The sequence below is a fragment of the Solanum dulcamara genome, chromosome 7, assembly GCF_947179165.1.
Source record: "Solanum dulcamara chromosome 7, daSolDulc1.2, whole genome shotgun sequence".
Taxonomy (NCBI): Eukaryota; Viridiplantae; Streptophyta; class Magnoliopsida; order Solanales; family Solanaceae; genus Solanum; species Solanum dulcamara.
In genome coordinates, this window is record NC_077243.1 from 19498947 (window position 1) to 19519406 (window position 20460).

General features: G+C 31.9%; 2 protein-coding genes across 2 annotated transcripts; both read right to left on the reverse strand.

Moving 5' to 3' along the window:
- Nucleotides 1-321: 321 nt before the first annotated feature.
- On the reverse strand, nt 322-1707 carry LOC129893870 (probable methyltransferase At1g29790). Its single transcript, XM_055969291.1, has one exon. The coding sequence runs from the start codon at nt 1705-1707 to the stop codon at nt 322-324; it is 1386 nt and encodes a 461-aa protein (XP_055825266.1).
- Nucleotides 1708-8172: 6465 nt separating this feature from the next.
- On the reverse strand, nt 8173-12491 carry LOC129896943 (leucine-rich repeat receptor protein kinase EMS1). Its single transcript, XM_055972944.1, has one exon. The coding sequence runs from the start codon at nt 12152-12154 to the stop codon at nt 8327-8329; it is 3828 nt and encodes a 1275-aa protein (XP_055828919.1). The 5' UTR covers nt 12155-12491; the 3' UTR covers nt 8173-8326.
- Nucleotides 12492-20460: the final 7969 nt, after the last annotated feature.

Consider the following 20460-nt stretch of genomic DNA (forward strand, 5'->3'; position numbering starts at 1 on the left):
AATAAATTGAGCTTGTTGCATTAAATTTGCCTAATGCATTATACATTTTCTATATGATTTACGAACTATTACACAAAGATGGTAATTTTCAAGGGAGTCACAATTCATAAGTCTAAAACATTTTATTCTAGACTTCGGAGTTGAACATATGTGAATTATACATTTTCCCAGCATGTAGACCAAAGTGTTTAATTTGAACATAAACGAAGCATTACTTTCTCACCAAATAGACAATATGTAACTTTGACAACAATGTTTGTGTAACAAAAAAGAACAAGCACATAAAAGAAGGATGTAAAAGCTTATAATTTACTATAATCATCAAGATCGTTGAGGTTTCTCCAACAATGCAGAAAGATAAAGTTCATCCTTGGACTTGGGAGAAATAGCCCACTTGTGTTTTTTGTATCTGAATTGCAAGAACATGTACATGAAGTCATCGATATCCCTCCTATTACAGAAGAACCGATCGATCCACAACAATCCTCCTGGTCTTAAAACGCGATCCCAATCAAAAAGGATGAAATCTAATAGCTGCAGTTCGATCCAACCATCTATAAGTCCTATGGTATGGATCAAGTCCATCGTGTTGTCAAAAAAAGGAAGTCGTTGGTTCAATGTCACATAAATTGGCACCAGACCCCTAAGTGCTATCGTCTCACTGAATGGAGCGTCGAGATTCATGGCAGTTGAGATGATTGTCACATTCTGTTGTCTCATTCTTGCAGCAAAAGTCCCTGTTCCAATGCCATAATCAAGACCAATTCTGATCTCCCCTGCCTTGATTGCCAAAACATCTTTGATCAAGAAATCCACAGGAACAGAGGAGTTTGTTATCCACTTAACCTTTTCCTTTTCCATTTCAAAGCCTTGTTTCGGGTTCTTATTACTCGATAAGCACTCGAAATTCCTGCATTTGTAATTGCTCCAACGAACATTTCTACCATCCGGAATTGTCCAAAGGGACTTGTCAATCGGATAAGGCTTCCGATAGAGCTTAGACGCCCTAGCCAAACATCTCCTCCTAGGCAAAGGATCACAACCATTTAACATTAACTTCTGAGCCAAATTCCAATCATCTTTACAATATGAGCCAATTTCATAATCCATATACTCTTCCAACTCTTTCTTCATCAAAACACACGCGTGCCCTATCGTGTTATAAATCATCGGTGTCCCATACACATTAACATTTCCATTTCTATTCACCTTTGGAGTTATATACTTCCGAATCTCCTCAATCACAAAGGTATTAATCAAGGGGTCTTCTTTAACACTTGCAATTCCTTCAACTCTTGGCAACCTAATTTGCCTAAGGGCAATTTGCGCGGAAGACAGAGGCCTAATCACCTCTTCTTCTAAAAATCTCTTGTACTCCAATCTCGAAATGTTGCTTCTAAACAACTCCTCAACTTTAGTTTTTTCCATCTGCTTTATGATCAACTCTAGCTTGTCTTGCAGAATTTCCATCTTATTAAGAACTTCATCAACTCGAGCAGCCAACGATTTAATGTCAAAACCATCGTAAGAGCCATAAAAATAGCGACATATATCTTCATTATGCATGAAAAATCCAACAGAATAGAAGCTAAATAAAGTCGAAAGGCTTACAAATATAACAAGGCCCCCTAGCACAAGTTGGAACGAACTTATAATCCTTACTAATCTACATTTTCGAAAATTTAAATTATAAGGCTTATTCCCCATCCTCAATGACTAACAATTAACTAACAACAATCTGATGAAACCAAAAACACAGCAATTTACCATAAAACAATTTAAAATGAGATGGTATATATCATTCAAAGAAATTCCTATAAAGAATAGCATCCATACAAGAAAATCAAGATGCTATTCGAATACAGTATATCACTACTACAATTTTATTTTATTTTTGAAATTAGCTACAAACTTCGTTGTCAATTGTTCATTTTTTTAGGAGAAAGGGATTATGAAAATATATAATGTGATAGAACCCAACAAGTTGTTCAATATTTTTTGGGTTAATCCGTTAAAATGAAGTTAATTAAGAGCTGGAAAATCTTGAACTTGAAGCATACTAGCTGTGCCATGAGCGTATTGAAGGAAGAGTAATTCTCGTGAAGCAACTGCATGTTGTGGAAGTAGAGAGTGATGAAATCACAATTGTTATATCTAAATGCAACTAATAAATAGTAAATGAGACAATAATAAAAAGAACATCCGAAATTTACGAGGTTTGGCAAAATCTTAATTTCTTTTGTCTAATCCTCGGATACAACCAACTAATATTTATTTCACTCCAAAAGAATACAAGTGAAATACTACGAGAGACAAAAAGATTAAATGCCTTAAAAGATGAGAAGACAAGTGAGAGATATGTTTTAAATTAATCAAGAACTACCTATTTATAGGAATGAATTCTTGTTCTTGATGTTATCCATGACATCACTATTTGTAAAAATGTTAAGGTTTAACTTATGAAACTATTTAATAGTTTACCAAACTTTTATCTACAAAATTACTACCTGACTTTTATACCAATAAAAAAACTATCTTCCTACCAAATATTCAATTAATTCATCTTGAATTTTGTCAAATTTAACACTGCATACAAAAAGCTCGAAAATCTAGCATCCAATTTGATACTTCATAAATAAAGGGGCGGAATACATTGATAGTCCCTTAAACTTTTCACCAATTAATTAACTTAGATACTTAAACTGTAATATATTCAAATTGAGCCCTATTAATTTACTAATAAATTTAAGAAGTTGTCAATGTATTTGGCCTAAATACAATCTCAAATAAACGATTAAAGTTACATGTGTCTGGGCAACAACAATAACAACCCAGTGAAATATCACAACGTGGGTATGAAGAGGATAAAATGTACGCAGACCTTACTCCTACCAAGGTAGAACGGCTGTTTCCAAGAGACCCTCGGCTCAAAAGAAACATAACAAGAGGTCAGATAAGGCTAAGAAGTTCAAAGCGTTATTGAAAAGCAAATAACGGATAACGCAAATAACGAAAGCGATACAGATAAAATAGAATAATCAAATTACAGAAAGTAATAGAAAGATAATAACAGAAGTCAGAGCACAAGAAATTATAGTGCGCTAATGCGCCTACTAATACGGAAGAATAACGAGACTATGTACTAGCCTTCTCCTAATATGGGTCCTTCACACCCTCTTATCTAAGGTCATGTCCTCGGTAAGCTGTAACTGCGTCATGTCCTGTCTAATCACATCTCCCCAATATTTCTTCGGCCTACCCCTACCTCTTTTGAAACCATCCATGGCCAACCTCTCGCACCTCCACACTAGGGCATCTGTGTCTCTCCTCTTCACATGCCCAAACCATCTCAGTCGCATTTTTTGCGTCTTGTCTTCCACCGAGGCCACTCCTACCTTGTCCCGAATAGCCTCATTTCTAATCATGTCGCTCCTGGTATGCCCACACATCCATCTCAACATTCTCATCTCGGCTACTTTCATCTTTTGAACGTGAGAGACCTTAACTGGCCAACACTCCGCCTCATATAACATAGCCGGTCTAACCACCACTTTGTAGAACTTGCCCTTAAATTGTGGTGGCACCTTCTTGTCGCATAGCACACCGAAAGCGAACCTCCATTTCATCCACCTTGCCCCAATACGATATGTGACATCATCGTCAATCTCCCTGCTGCCTTGCATGATAGACCCAAGGTAATTGAAACTACTTTTCTTTTGGATAACCTGGTCACCAAGCCTAACTTTCGCGCCAACCTCCTAAGGTGTCTCACTGAACTTGCGCTCTAAGTACTCTGTCTTGGTCCTACTCAGCTTAAACCCTTTTGATTCCAAGGTATGTCTCCAATCCTCCAGCTTAGCGTTAACTCTGCTACGAGTCTCGTCGATCAGGACTACGTCGTCCCCAAAAAGCATACACCATGGCACCTCACTTTGAATTTGTCGCGTTAATCCATCCATCACCAAGGCTACATGTGTCTTGACATGTATCTTGGCATATACACAAAATGATATTTATTTCATATCTCCAATGAATATAATATATATCATAAGAGCGTTGACAATTGGAAAGCCGGGGTAATCTTTGGTCATTGAATATTTGGAAGCTACGGAAGAATTAAACATTAGAGAATGAGTGGAAGTGGAAATAATCTTTTTCATTTGAGGCATTATCATTGTGTTTTCATCATAACGTTTGATTAATTCTCTTATTTAATACTCCGTTTTATATATTAATAATGCACACTTATTAAGGAAAAAAGTTTAGGTCATAAATTGAATATTATTTTTTATTTTTATCCTTTTAGTAATTATCAAACTATTCATAAAAATAGAAATAATTCAAAATAAAATCATAAATATAAGCAATTAACTCTTTTGAACTTATCACCTAAAATTTATAAATGAAGGACAAGAATAAAAAAAATCAAAATTTTGAACAATTCAATTATTTTAAACTATAAAAAAGCTTCAAAAATTCAGTTAATATGGAGAAGGAGCAAGAGACTAAAGTGAGGAGTTATTAGTTTGTTTTTTGTTTTCTATTGCTTATTAGTTAATCTTCTTGTTCTTTTCTTTTTACAAATCTATTTTTATTAAATATTCATCACGCTAGAGCTGCTGCGGGTATAGGGGCATTTTGAGAAATTAAGAATTATTTCCTTTAAGTAATAAGTTTTATATATATATATAAAAAAAACTTACTTTAGATTAAAAAATTTATTTTATTCAATACCACTTAAAATTTAAAATGTTAAATGGGGGCAGAGGAGGGGAAATGGCCGGACAGAGGATTACAAAGTAGAAATTTAAATTCTCACCAATAAGATAAAAGTTGAATTAGTAATATTCTCCAACGTGTATGTTTATTAAAGTTTCAACAAACTTTAAATGTATGGACAAGCATAGGTTTTGGAGCTTTGTTAGTGCATTTTGTTAAACAAATATACGAGGTCCATCTTGTATAATTAGAGGGGAATACCTCCAAATTAAAACAAAAGCACCTATAACTAATTCGCATTCTTGAAGATGGCTCAAAGGTGATTACATAATTTATTTTGTTAGAAATGCGTATTAGCCGGTATGTCATAACTCATAAGGAATTATTTTTTTTCAATTTAGAGTGAGAGAGAAAAGTCATCAACATGATGACAAGCTTCTTCAAAGAGCCTTCATGGATTATTTCCAAGCCCAAAGAATTAACATTAGCATATGGGCTTGTATATGACTCATTAGTTCAACCCATGAGAACAAGCTTCTTCATTCAAATCACAGCCTAGACAAGTTTTTAATCTATTTCCTTTCTCTTTTTTCCTCAAAATTATAATCAAGTTAAACAATATTTTTATTTTTAACTCAAAACTCAGTTATCTAATTGTTTCTTCGTTTTTTCCTACAGAAACTTGAGATGAATGATTATAGCTTGGATTAGAGCTACGTATCGATCGGTTCGATTAGGTTTTGAAGTTTAGCGGTTCGATTTATCGGTTATTGATTTGTAAACATGCTAAACAGTTTTAGAATCATTAAGCTATTGGCTTATCGGTTATTGATTGTTATCAGTTCAGTTATGAATTTAACGGCTAAGATTTAACACAAAAAAAAACATTGAAGATCATTTAGAAACACAGTGACAAACCAAATAAACCATGCACATGAGTTGACATACTGCATTTGGCTCAAAAGCAAACACTGACAATTTTAGAACAATCGAGAGTTTGAAACAATCAGAATTAGAAGTATGACACTAAACCCTAACTCAAGGACTTTATATATTGAATGGTATAATTATAATTAATTAATTTACTATCGAGTTATCGGTTAAAACGTTAAGAAAAAATCTTAAGCCGTTAAGAATCGATAACTCGATAAAAAAATTAAAATCGTTACCGAAACCTCTAAATCAATAACTCATTTTCAATAAACCAATAACTTTTTTTCGATTCAAATTATCAGTTTCGATTCGATTTTGAACAACTTAGTCTCGACAAAGCAATAAGGTCTTTTAGATCATGGGAGGAAGTAGCTAGTCATTTCCACACACTATCCAAGATGTTAACTCCCCATTGCACCTAAATAAATAGTAGACACGCAAAAAAATAAGACGCGAAACTTAGAGAATCGTAGTCTTCTAAGACTTTCTATTTTTTTTAGTCCATTTTAAAAAGAATGACCTTTTTCATTTTTAGCAATTTTTAATTTCAATTTTTCACATGATATATTTAAGACTACAAAATTAAACGACGTTTTGGTACATTTGACAAATCTTTAATTACCAAATAAATTAAAGTCTTCTTTACTTTTTTAAACTCTGTGTCAAGTTAAAACATGTCACTCAATTTAAAACAATGAAAATATGAGTTTTTAGATATAAAGATTATTACTCCTATGTAGTGACGCATCCAGAATTTTCATTCAAGGGGTTAGGAAAAATGAAAGTATAAACATGTGAATAAGCCAACAAAAAACAATTCTAAGGGAGACAGTAATATATAGTTCATAGGTACAAAAAGTTTGATTTTTGAGATTAAAAATCCCTAATTTACTATTCCAACATTTTTAAAAAAAAAATAATCATAATTGGGCAGTGGTCATGGCTGTTTTAGAAATTAAATGAAAAAATAAACAAAAGTTAAATGTTGAAAATAAATGAAAAACTAAAATAATGTAGTTGGAGGGACTTGAACCTTGAACATAAGAGTGCAACAAAAGGGCCTTAACTATTGAGCTATATTTTGTTTATTGTTCAAGGGGTTACGAAAATACAGAAAATATATACTATATTTACAGTGTTATTTTTTTGCCGAGAGGGTTCGAACCCCCTTCCGCTCCATAGATCTGCCCCTGCTCCTACGTCTCAAATTATCAATTGTATTTTTCTTTATTTGCCCCTTAAAAAAACATTAAATAGAAAGAGTTTTTGATTGTTTTACATAAATTTCATTTATGTCTTAAGAATAATCTTTCTTGATTAAATGTTTACTTTTTTAAAGTATCGGTAATCATCGAATTATTATTACTAAGGATAAGAATGAAAAATAATAATAATAATTAATTTTATTTTAAAATTTTAAAATAATTATTTTTTAAAAATAAATTTGAAATGAAAGAATGGGACTAAATGCATGGTTTAAGCGTAAAGCAGTCAACAGCTATAAATAGGACACAGCTTATGTACAGAGTGATAGACACACTCACATCCAACAATATTATTAACTCTGCTTTATCACTTTCTTTGACCTATATTTTTTTATTAACTTTTAGTAATATGCACATGTACAATAAATATAATCGTGGCCTTTTAATGAGTTAATAAGGTGAATTTAATTATAAATTCATAGTCGAAGAATAAGTCACATTCTTCAAAGTATAGTTTGGTTTAATTTTAAGAAATCAATATGGTGAAATTAACAGTAATAACCTTACTCATCTACCAAATAACTCCCAAACTTTAAATTTACTGATACAAAATATTGACTCTATAAGGAGAATGTTGATTATTTCACGTCTCATTTTTTGTTCTCTCGTGAAAGGAATAATGTATAGTGTAGAGTTGGAGCAAGTAATAAGAAATTAAACGTCAAAATAATAGTAAGTAAGGGATGACTTCCCCGTAGAAAATAATTTTATCATACCAAGTTAAAAAATTTCAATGTTAATTTCAATGTTAATTTCAATGTTAATTTCAAACCACAAAATTTCAATGTTAATTTGTTTTTTATTTTTATTAAATGCACCTAGGGAATTAATGCAGACGTGAAAGTTGGTTTTTAGCAATGAAGGAATAGTACCTTTTGTTGACTAAAAAACAGTTGATGAGATGATACTCAAAATCACCTCTATGATATTAGTGCTATTAAATAATCGCCGTTTCTTTTCAATGTTTTCGACTTTCTGTCACACGTAACAATCATGATTATCCCTCTAAGCACATGTACCATGAATAGGTCATACACCTCATAAGACAAAAATAAAACCATGATTATATAGAGCTAATCCAAATTAAGATTATTGCATGCAAAAGGAAAAGTCTGTCATTACCATCCCGAATGTGAATTTCACAAGTGGAGTCCGGAGAGGAAGGTGTGTACACAACCATACTTATCCCCTATGTTGTGGAGGTAAAAAAAATGTTTTTGAAAAACCTTCGACTCAAATAAACGACAATCATGTATCATAGATTTTAAATTGATATATTCTGAAATAGGGAAATGGCCATAATGATTAAAGACTTATGTTACATAATTACTAATGATTATTAACATATGCTTAATAACAATGACAGGATTAAAAATATAACTAGACAGATGAGATAACAGAGTGATGATTTATTCCTCATTGATTCCTTTCAAGAACTTGAAGACATGGAGCATCGAGGGGCGGTTAGCTGGATTGTCAGAGAGGCATATTGCAGCAATCTGTAATGTCTGAAGCATCATCTGCTTTGAATCAGCATCAAGTATTGTTGGATCAAGAACATCAGCTGAATGACCTTTCTTGATCTTCTGGAGTACCCAACCAACCAAGTTTCCACCTTCGACATCTTTGAAATCAGGACCTGTTGGCTCTTTCCCTGTCAGCAATTCAAGAAGGATCACACCGAAAGAATAAACATCCCCTTTTGTCGTAGACCGCCATGTCTGCCCATACTCGGGAGGAATGTAACCAAATGTACCAGCAATATCAGTGCTTACATGCGTCTCATAGGCGCTGATCAACCTTGCCAATCCAAAGTCTGCAACTTTTGCCTCAAAGTCTTCGTTGAGCAAGATGTTACTTGGCTTAATGTCCCTGTGAATAATGTGGGGTGTGAATCCATGATGAAGAAAAGCCAAACCACGAGCAGCACCAACTGCAATCTTAAGTCGTTTTCTCCAATCAAGCACGTCAAGTGTTCCAGTACGGTTTCTCAGCCAATGGTCCAAGCTCCCGTTAACCATATACTCATAAACAAGCACTTTGTCCTCACCATAAGAACAGTACCCAAGCAATGGAACGAGATTCCGATGTTTCACTTTGCCTAGAGTTTCCATTTCAGCTAAAAATTCACGGTGACCCTGAGTTTTTGCTTGGTTTAGCTTCTTAACAGCAACTGTCTTAGCATTGGGTAAAGTGGCCTTATAGACGGTTCCAAACCCTCCATCACCAACAATTTTAGTCTTGCAAAAGTTGTTGGTGGCTTCAAGAAGATCAACCAAGGTCAGCTTGAGAAGAGGCTGCTCGAACATTGCCACGTTGATGCTAAGAGGCTCTTTCGACTTGCTGCTACCTAAGAAATAAAGGTGCTGATCATCACTGTCCAGTTTGCTATCCTCAGCTTCCTCGGGATCACTCTTTCTGCTGCTTCTATTAACCCATATCCTTATCACAATGACTATAGTAAGAGTGATCAATATAGTCCCAGCCACCACTGATAAGATTCCCCAGACATTAAACAACAATGATCTTTTAACAAAACTCATGGCAGGGCATTTTAGAGCCAAAGTTCCCCCACAGAGATCTTTGTTCCCAGCCACTGAAACTTTTGAAAGATTCCGGCAAATTCCATTTCTTGGTATAGCTCCCTTCAGTTTGTTATCCGTAAGATTTAGTATATCCAAATTGGGAAGAGCACATATTGTCTCGGGAATTTGACCAAAAAGACTGTTGCCTGAGACATCCAAATACTCAAGTTGCACAAGATTTCCTAGCTCAACTGGAATGTCACCGGTTAAACTGTTTGCATGGAGATCAAGAAATGTCAAGTACGACAAGTTGCTCAGAGATGGTGGCAAGACTCCAGTAAAGGAGTTAGTACCCAAATTAATATTCTCAAGTCTCCATGTTGCAGAGTTTGAGAATAGCTTATCTAGATTGCCCGAAAGCCTGTTCTGCTGAACATAAAGGCCAACAAGATTTACCATCCTTGAAAGAGACGGAGGAAGTTCACCATCAAGTATATTAGAGCTCAAGTCTAAGTGGGTGAGCCCTTTTAAGTTCCCAAAACTTGAGGGTATTGGACCTGAAAGCATGTTGCCTGTCATGTTCAGCTTCACCAAACTACTTAGGTGGCCAATGCTTCGAGGGATTGATCCTGTAAGCTGGTTATTCCCCAAATAAAATCCTTGCAGCTTAAGTGAGTTGCCAAAATCCTTTGGAATGGTGCCTGTTAACAAATTCCCAGTTAAATCTAACGTAGTGAGGTTCACCAGGCGGGCAAGTGATCGTGGTATCTCCCCAGATAGCATGTTATTGCTGAGCAAAAGATCCACTATAACAACACAACTCCCTAGCTCTTCAGGTATTGAGCCAGACAATTTGTTGTGAGACAGATCATAGACACCATGATGCTGCACAAAACTTGAATCAGGGATATTAACTTGCCGATAATACTTGGAAGTCTTAGAAGGAATAGCACCACTAAGATCATTGTGAGAAAGGACTAGGCACTGTAACTGAGGCAGATGCACAATTGTCTCCGGAATCAACCCATGTAGCCTGTTATTCCCAAGATCCAATGTTGTAAGAGAGATACACTCACCCAATTCATCAGGAATGTACCCTTCAAGAAGATTGGAATTCAAGTTCAACACTGAAAGAAAGGTTAAATTACCAATCTCCTTAGGAATGACACCACTTATCTGATTGTTACTAAGAACTAGACTCTGCAATGACACAGCATTGCCAATCTCAATCGGTAAAGTACCCCATAACCGGTTATTTGCAGCAGAAAACGCCAATATATAAGCAGAATTCCAGAGACTCACCGGAATTGGACCTGTAAAATTGTTGGAATCCAAATCAAGAACCACCAAAGGAAGCTGTGATAGATACTCTGGAATCACCCCAGTAATACTATTATCCATTAATACCAACTGAGTCAGATTACCACACCTGACAAATGTATCTTCAATGCTGCCTGTGAGAAAGTTGTTTCCAAGCTCAATATCTGCGAGTGCCACGGCATTGCAGAGCTCCTTAGGTATTGGACCAGTCAGTAAGTTATTGCTCAAACTAATATGATTCAACATAGAACAATTCCCAATCTCAGCTGGAATTTCCCCAGAAAACCGGTTACTCGAAAGCAACAATGAATCCATTTGAGTCCATCTTCCAAGCCAAGAAGGCAATGCACCAGAAAGCTGATTGTTTTCTACAGAAAAAGATAGTGTAGACAACTCTGCAAGTTCTTCAGGCAAAGACCCAGAGAGTGAGTTAAAAGAAAGCATTACAAATGTCAACTTTCTACACTTTCCAAGCTCAGGAGGTACTGAACCATTGATCTCAGAGTAAGCTAGGTTCAGTATAGTCAAATTCTCAAGACTGCCTATCGCTTTTGGGATTGAACACTTCAATGGGTTATAAGAAAGGTCAAGTCTTTTCAAAGATTTCAACTTTGAGATGGATTCTGGCAATGGACCTTCAAGTAAACATGAAGGAGCCAAGAAAATCTGTAGTCTTGAAAGTTCACCCATTTCTGGTGGCAAATGGCCAGAAAATCGGTTTTGCCCAATGTAAAGATCAGTAAGGCTTCTCAATTTCCCCATTTCAGATGGAATAGTACCAGAAAGGGTGTTATTAGAAACATCAAAAGAAGTTAAAGATTGAAGCTTTGTGAAGATTGTTGCAGATAAAGAACCAGAAAGAAGGTTGTTTCCAAGTGCCAAGACTTGTAGCTTAGTCAGCTTACCAAGTTGGGCTGGAATTTTCCCGGTCAGTGCATTGCCGGAAAGGTCAAGTAACTTTAACTCCGTCAACCGTCCGAACTCCGGCGGGATTTCTCCGGTGAGACAGTTAGAACCAAGTTTAAGTGTTTCCAACAGAGAGAGTTCACTGAGATGGATTGGTAACTCACCAGACAACTGGTTATTACCCAAATCCAAGACTTTTAAACTCTTCAATGAAGCAATGTGGGGTGAAATGGGTCCTTTGAGTGGCAGAGAAGAAAGAATAAGGGAAACAACTTGACCATTTTTGCAGAAAACACCACCCCATTTGCAATGTGAAGTTGTGAGGGTCCACGTAGACAGAAGATGAGGATTTTCAAGAAAACTCCTGAAAGAAAACAGTATTTGTCTTTCTGGGTCCTCCTCCGTTCTTTGTAAAACAGCATTGGAAAAACAGAAACAGAGAAGAAATACAACAATGGCAGTAGTACAAGAAAACCCAAGGGCCATCACAAAAAATGGACAGTAGAGAAATGAAATGAACAAGTGTGGTAGATATGAGAAAGTTGTGTAGACTATGATGATAATATTAGTCTATTCAATAGGGGCTCTGAATTGGATGTTGAAAGTTAAGAGGTGTTGGGAACATGAAGAGAGGAGAGAAAAACAGAGGATTCAATTCCATGGTGGAATACCAAATTCTTGAAGAAGAAATAAATATATTTTTTTTGTAATCCCCAGAAATTACTATATTCTTGGTGTAATGTGACTGTGAGAAACAAGAAAATGCAAGTACAGATTTTAAGGAAAAGAACAGTCTTCAAAGGGTCTTGAGTTGGCCCACAGTTGTATTTTAGGATTTAAAAATTGATTAGTAATGACAAAAAATAAATGGATATTATCTAAAAGCAAACTTATTCAAATATTATTTATTATTTAAATAGATACATTAAACAAATTAAAATAAAAAAAAATTAGTATAAGTGGGGGGTCCTTGGCCCCCCTACATATACGAAACCACGGGGGAACTATTTCACTCCCAACAAAAGAATACGTAAAGATTGTTGCTTTTGGAAATTGTCACTCATTAAAACTCTGTTTTTTATGAGACCTATTTAAAGATCCCCAGCTTGGGAGTAGATACACATGTGTTATCCCTAAAACACCCCTAATTGGAAAAAAGAAAAACAAGAAGACCCCTTTTCTTTTCTTTTAACATTTTTGAATTCAATTCAATTGTACTCTCCTACGTTATTTTGATGTTTGATACATTTGAATCTACTCCATTTGCTAGTAATAATTGAAGTTACTGCTAGGGGTAGTTAAGCTACTTTGGTAATATTTGTAGACTAGCTAAAGTCCCATTTAAAGAGTCATTTAATCATAATGAAATTAAGAATAAAGAGAATCTTATTTGTTTAGATTTGTCACTTTACTATCAAAAATGAAAAAGAAAAACGACAATATCATATTTTATATAATTCACTAAATTTAATTTAAAGATATAATATGTAAGTAGTTTTATTCCTACATTATAATGCATTTGTATATATATATATATAACATAGAAGCTAATAAATTTTCCGTTTTGTCATCTTATTCCAATGAATTTTAGTAATAGTATTATTTGTTGAAGGTTGGAAAATGTAGGGATATAGTGGTCATTGCACAATGGCTTATAAAAATGACATGTACTAATAATATATGAAGGAAAAGGAAGTTAATGATGGCAGGAGGCGTCAGAGGGGAAGAGGCTTAACACTGTCTCTTCTGTGGAAACAAACAAATTACGTACCATAGAGAAATACTCCATAGTTTTTATTTATTTATCAAATATTTTTTAATTTAATTTTTTTTTAATTTATTAAATTTAACAAATTAAAAAAAAAATAATCTATTATACCCTCAATTTATTAATATTATTTTTTTATAAACATGTCAAGTTAAAATTTGATAAATAAAAAAAGGAATGAGAATATCACTCAAAGCCACTATTTTTTAAGCACTTCAACTCCCATTCAGTTTCTATTAAATATTTTGGGTTCAAATTTTAAATTTTCTCGTGATTTTGTTTATTTATTAAATGATTAAGTTAAATTTAATAAATAAATTATTTTTTTAATTATACGTATTTAATTCAATGAATCATCTAGTTCAATATTTTCTACTTTGAAATTAATGTGTATAGTTAAAAAATATATATATTTTTTATATAATTAATTTATCTATTTAATAAATAAAAATATATAATTTCATTTCTTTTTCTCCAAAATCTAAATTAAAAATACCTAATAAAAATACTTTATTGAAACTAAAAAGTTCAATTAAAACAATACTTATTTCAAATATATCTAAATAGACTTTATCATCCAACCATAACCCTGTTGGTGGAGGCAATATATGCCACTAGGGCATACCTAACGTTTGGCCACTCACGTAATAAAACAAGTTATTCGTTTTTTTCAAATTTGTCATTCAAATTATAACTCAAATTTAGCATTGATTCAGCAATACATTAAATTAATAATGACTTAAAAGGAGATAGTAACAAACTATTATTTTATATAATTTTTTTTATATTCTACAAACAATCTTTTTTCGACAGGCTGATATTATAATGGAGTTGGTTGTAGATATTAATTAAAATTAATAAATAATGGATATTTTTATTAAATAAAAGAACTTGGAGTAATATTTTAAAAAAAATAAAATTTCCAAATACTAGAATTTTAGCCCAAAATATAAGCTAATGTTAGGCCATAAATTTTCAAATATTTTTGGCAAATCATTTTTTGGTGAAGTTTCATCATCTTTTGGCCATATATTTTGGGAGAAATATTTGATTTTAAAAAAATAATAATATGATTTATACTCATAAGTTATAAAATTATTAAATTATCCATAAGCTTGTATTATCATTTTATAATGAACATGTTCTGTTAAAAGCTAACTTTATAACATAATTGATGACAATCAACAACAATAAAAATAACAATATAGACAAAAGTAGTACAATAATTGCATATTCAAACTTTTCACTGATTCAGAATAAATTATATTCTTTTTAATGGAGTTGGTGGTAGATAAATATTAATTAAGATTAATAAATAATGAATGTTTTTATAAAATATAAAAGTTTTGGGTAATTTTTAAATTTTTAAAAAATTTTAAATACTAAAATTTAGCTCAAATTCTAATTTTTTCTAGAATTTGAAAACTTCAAATATTTACCAAATAATAATAAATTATATGGCTAAATACTAATTTCCAAAAAAAAATCTAAGTTTTCCTCCCATATATTTGTGGCGAAACGATTAAATCAAAGGAGGGGTAGGAGGGTAAATATTGAACAGAGGGAAACAGTAGATATGATGGAGATGGAAAGTGATGATGACAAAACTTGCTTAACCACGTCAAAATCTGCATTAAAAAAAAAAGTTACTGTATGTGAGACTTGTACGTTTAGATATGAAAAAAAGAAGGATAAACATACATTTTGCAATATATAAATGCCAAAAATAGAAGGTAGAGAAAGGATTCTGATATAACTTTTGCTGCGATCTTCACACACAAATTAAAGCTGGCTGCCTTCCTTTCTTTTCTCACTCTTACGTTTCAATGATCTATTCATCAACGTTAACAAATAAATTTTAAAAATCTTCCTTCCTCTTTTAATATAATATTAAGTCAAATAATATCAAATAAATTAAGACGAAAGAAGCATAAAATAGTGTAGATTCCGTGGATATAAGAGCGTACAACTTTCAATGTAAATTTGATACCTTTTCAGTGAGGGCGCAGAGATTCTTCTCACTTTGGTATTGGGTTTTGGCTCATCTCTGATTGATGGATGCAACTTCTTTTTTTAGGATTTACTATACGCTTTTGAGGATAACAACTATTCATTACACTTGCTAATATTTCACAAAGAGTATTAATTTGATTTGATTTATACGTATAAGATAATTTAAGTTTTTTTTATAATCTTCCATTTAAACAGAGAAAAATATTGTAAAAGACAAGTAGCCACGATCATTCAATTTGGCTACATTTGATAGTAAGTTGTATTACTGGAATTATACTTCGGGCGAATGATCAAATTTGCTTCAGAACAATGCGAAATTATCTACGTTTACCCCCATGTTCTAATAATTAGTCTCATTTTGTTGGTAATTAGTTATATTGAGATTAATTACCTCATGATAAAAATGCCCAGTTGTCACCGAATTGGCCTCACTGATACTGTGTTGGAGATTTTAGGAGAAACTCGCTAATCACACCAACAATCCAATCATACTTACTAATTCTGAAATACTTACCTTTTATATCACTAATTATTAATTTTATATACGATTTCAAGTTACATACATCCAGATGCATGTTTTTTGCTACAAGATACACTGAAATAGAGAGAGGCGAGAGAGAATAGGAGGGAGGCAAGTGAGATTGGTTTATGTATCCCAGATACATGAGAATCACACCATATGATTCGCATGTAGATAGGATACTAGATACGCGAGCGAGATGAAAGGGAGGCAAGCGAGATTTGTTTAATTATGTATCTCAGATATATGCGAATCTACTTGGATACAGTGTATCTATAATAAATTACATCTAATTTTGATCTCATGTATCTGGACACACCAAAATTTGATAAGATTATACTAAACTAGCTTGTATCTAAATAATTAGCTCCCAAACTAGTGAAATTTCTATAATTTACCCAAGATTTTATTTGTTACTAACATCATAAGATTATTAGTCTGTTTGCTTATTTTTGGAAATTATTTCATTATAAGTATTTTTTAAAAGGGAAAAGACTCAAATATGCTATCAAACTTTGAGAAAAAGTTTATTTATGTCCCGTTAAAAGTTTAGCTCATTTATGCCATTGCCGTTTGAGAAAAAACTCATCTATGTCATTATCTTTTAACTCCGATTTTGCAAAATCACCTAAACAACTTTTTACACTTTTCTATTAGAGTTTTGAATCAAATGTATTTTTTTTCCTTCTTCTTCTTCAAGAACATGAAGAACGTCAAAAATTCAAATTTTCAACTTCTTAAATTTTTTAAGAAATCACCTCAAATTTCAATAGTAGCATCCCTCTGAGTTGGATATCAAAACTCAATATCTTTTAAACTTGAATTCAACCTAATCCAAAAGACACACTTAAAATTTTTTCAAGGTTTCAAAACTCTAACCTCCTTTAATGGTGAAATTTTTGCCACAATTTCAAATTACTTGAAATTGTGAACGTACACCCAAAAAACACTATTTTAAAGTTCACTATGTCTCTGTTCAAAATTTCAAGTGATTTGGAGTTGTGAAGAAAATACTACCATTAAAAAAGGTTAAAATTTTAAAACTTTAAAGAAATTTTAAGTGAATCTTGTTGGGTTAAATTGAATTCGAGCTTAAAAGATATTGAGTTTTGATATTTAGCTCGGAGGGATGCTACTATTGAAATTTGATGTGATTTCTTGAAAAATTGAAGAAGTTGAAAATTTGAATTTTTGGTGTTCTTCGTGTTCTTGAAGAAGAAGAAGGAAAAAAATACATTTGATTCAAAATCGAATAAAAAGTGTTAAAAGTTGTTTAGGTGGTTTTGCGAAATCAAAGTTAAAAGATAATGGCATAGATGAGTCTTTTCTCAAACGACAATGATATAGATGAGTCAAACTTTTAATGAATGACATAAATAAATCTTTTCTCAAAATTCGATGACATATTTGAATCTTTTTTCCTTTACAAAAACATATATTGTTGGAGAGAATAATTTTTATTTGAAGAATCGATTTGAAAACTATATTTATAATATTATAGCAATAATTTGTGCAAAGTTCCAAAATTGTTTATGAGGACATTTATTTTAGCAATTTTTGAAAAATAACTTTTGTCCCAACTTATTTAATGATTCCTTATTATTAACTATAGTCATTTTTCGATATTTATAGATTTTAATTTTTTAATTTAATTATATTATTATCTATTATTTTTTACTTCAATTATAATATTACTTTGTTGTATATATTGTTCGTGTTTTATTTTTTTAGAATGCTTGGTCAATATATTATCTTAAGTATTTTTATTGTAGCTTTTTATGTATTATTTTTTTTTATTTTGAACTGCTTTGTTATGTCTTTTTCTTGAGTTGATGGTTTATTAGGAACAATTTTTCTACCTTTCAAAATAAGATAATATTTACGTACACACTATTCTGTTCGTACTTCACTTATGAAATTACGCTAAATAGAATTATCAAAATTGGTCTGGCAAGCTCCACCAAACCCAAACCTCGAGGGCCACGGAGTTTGAGTAGAATTGTCAATGTACTTCCCAAAGCATTTAAAAGATGATTAGTCAAAATATCTTTCTATTTGTTACTCCTCAAGGGTTGGTTATGACAAGATAAGTAAAAGTAGACGGAAAAAATACTTTTTATGAAATATGTTAAATCAAAAATGAACAAAAAAAATAGACAAAAATCATACTAATAGTAATGTAATATAATGAGTTAGTCTAAAAGAGTGATTCACAAATACTTAAGAAGTTTGGGATAAGTGCAATTATAGAAACTCTGATAGAATAGATGAAAATAAAAAGTTAGCAATCTTTTTATTTTCTTCATAAAAAGACGCTCACGCTCAAATTCAAAAATTGATATGCATACTGTACATTCACCATTTGTGGCTCTAATTAAGACATCCATATTATGAATTTTCTGGTCTGTATAATCAATACTTCTTTTATTTGTTCTTATTAATTTCTACATTCAATAACTAGATAATTAACATTAAAGTTACTCGTATTTGACTCACTTTTTCATTTCATGTGTTAATTGCCATATATCAAGTATTAAAGCCAAAACATAAACATTTATTAGACTTCAAAAGCTAGCTATAGGGAACTTTGACGGGGGGAAGGGTCACTAAAATTTCAGCAGTTTTGCCTCTCTGTAGTTCTTTACGATATTGTGGAACTTTGAATAGAAAGATTAAGAACATAAATCTAAGGAAAAGGAGGACATTTTATTGTGAATGTCCATACAATTATTACTATCACTATTTCTTAAAAGTATCTTACAAATAGATTTTGTCATCTCGAAATGGAGATTCAAAGGAGCAACCTATTTTCTTTCTATCGAGTTTTCATTTTTTTCTTTTTTGTTAGATATAATGGTGTTTCTAGTTGGTGGTTATGGTGTTTTCTTGGTGGTGGTGTGTCGAAGGACGTGCGAAAATGAGGAAATAATTTTTTGAAGTAGTGTATATCCCTTGGTATATTCACTGAAAATTATGTTTGATATATACAATATACAACATGTGATATACATTATCATAGCGACATTTTTTCAAATCGATTTCAGCTCTGAATTTTGACTTCAAACAAATCCAAATTTTGTTTATAGCCTAGTTCAGGTGTTTCTAATGAATTCCAACTACATCAACTCAAAGAAATAGATAAAGGCATTTTTTGATGGAAATGAATGATTAATTTTAAACCGAAAATGTATTAGAATTGAGCTTTTGGACGACCTGTTAATTTTTTATATTCTAACCCTAGATATGTCTTCTGTAAGACGCGCCTCTCATAATAAGCATTATTTGGACGTTGAAAACTCTTATGTTTGGATAGGGATTAGGATTCCCAGAGAAAGGTTGTTGGTAGGTGTGTGTATCGATCGATTCGGTTCGATTTTATGTATTCAGTTATCGATTTTTTATTTTTAAATATACTAAATCAATAAGATATTTTTTAATCGATTTTTGATTTAATCAATAAGAAAATGCTCATAAAATAAATATATGACTTCTCCAACAATTTGACGCAAAAGGACAATAATGTAATTTTACAGAATACTTATAAAATAGAAACAATAGTAACTAACATGAAAAAAATTATTCAAGTGCAACACAAATAAAAGAGTTTGTTTCTTGTGAACTCAAAATCATTGTGAAATGTGAATTGAAGGCTAAAGAACAACGACAGTAACCAATAAGATAGTGATATTAATATTTACCTCATATTTATATAGGAATAAAATAGTAAATTAGTATAGTCTACATAGGTTATCGATTTATCAATAATCCAATAATAAAAAATCAAACCGAATCAATAATCCAATATTTTTTTTTTATAAAACTATTAAAAATATGTTAACCAATAACAATAAATCAAATAACATTTTTTCTATTCTGTTTATTGATCGATTAGATTTTTGTACACGCCTAATTGCTGGCAAGCAAGATTTGTCTGATGCGGAGAACTCTTATCTCCAAACTTATCTCTCCGGAGCTAAACGGATCTGCAACTCAGCAGTGCTCAGTCCGAGCATGGACCTGAGTTAAACCCGATAATTTCTGATATGTTTATACATCTAGACTGAATTTTGATCCATACACAAAATACATGTTTTATATTATCTCATATATCCTAATTTTAGTCCAATGAATCAAACATTTTTTTTTAAAAAAAAAGAAAAAAATTCAGTTACCTATATAATTTACATTGCAAAAATATAGCCCACGTTACAAATCTTTAGCCCAAAACACAAACTGAGATACAATAATATACATTCAATATACAATAATATATAAAACTTTCATATTTGTTTTTTACAAAAATATTTAAAAACTTTATATGTAATATTATACATCAATACATAATATTATGCGAAATTATAAAAGGTATATATACGTCTATATACAATACTATACAATTTTATATTCTATATAGAACAAAATTTATCTAGCTTTGCTAGTTGATTTCTCTTAAGAGGCGAGATGAAATCTTCTGCAAATTAGTGATAACAT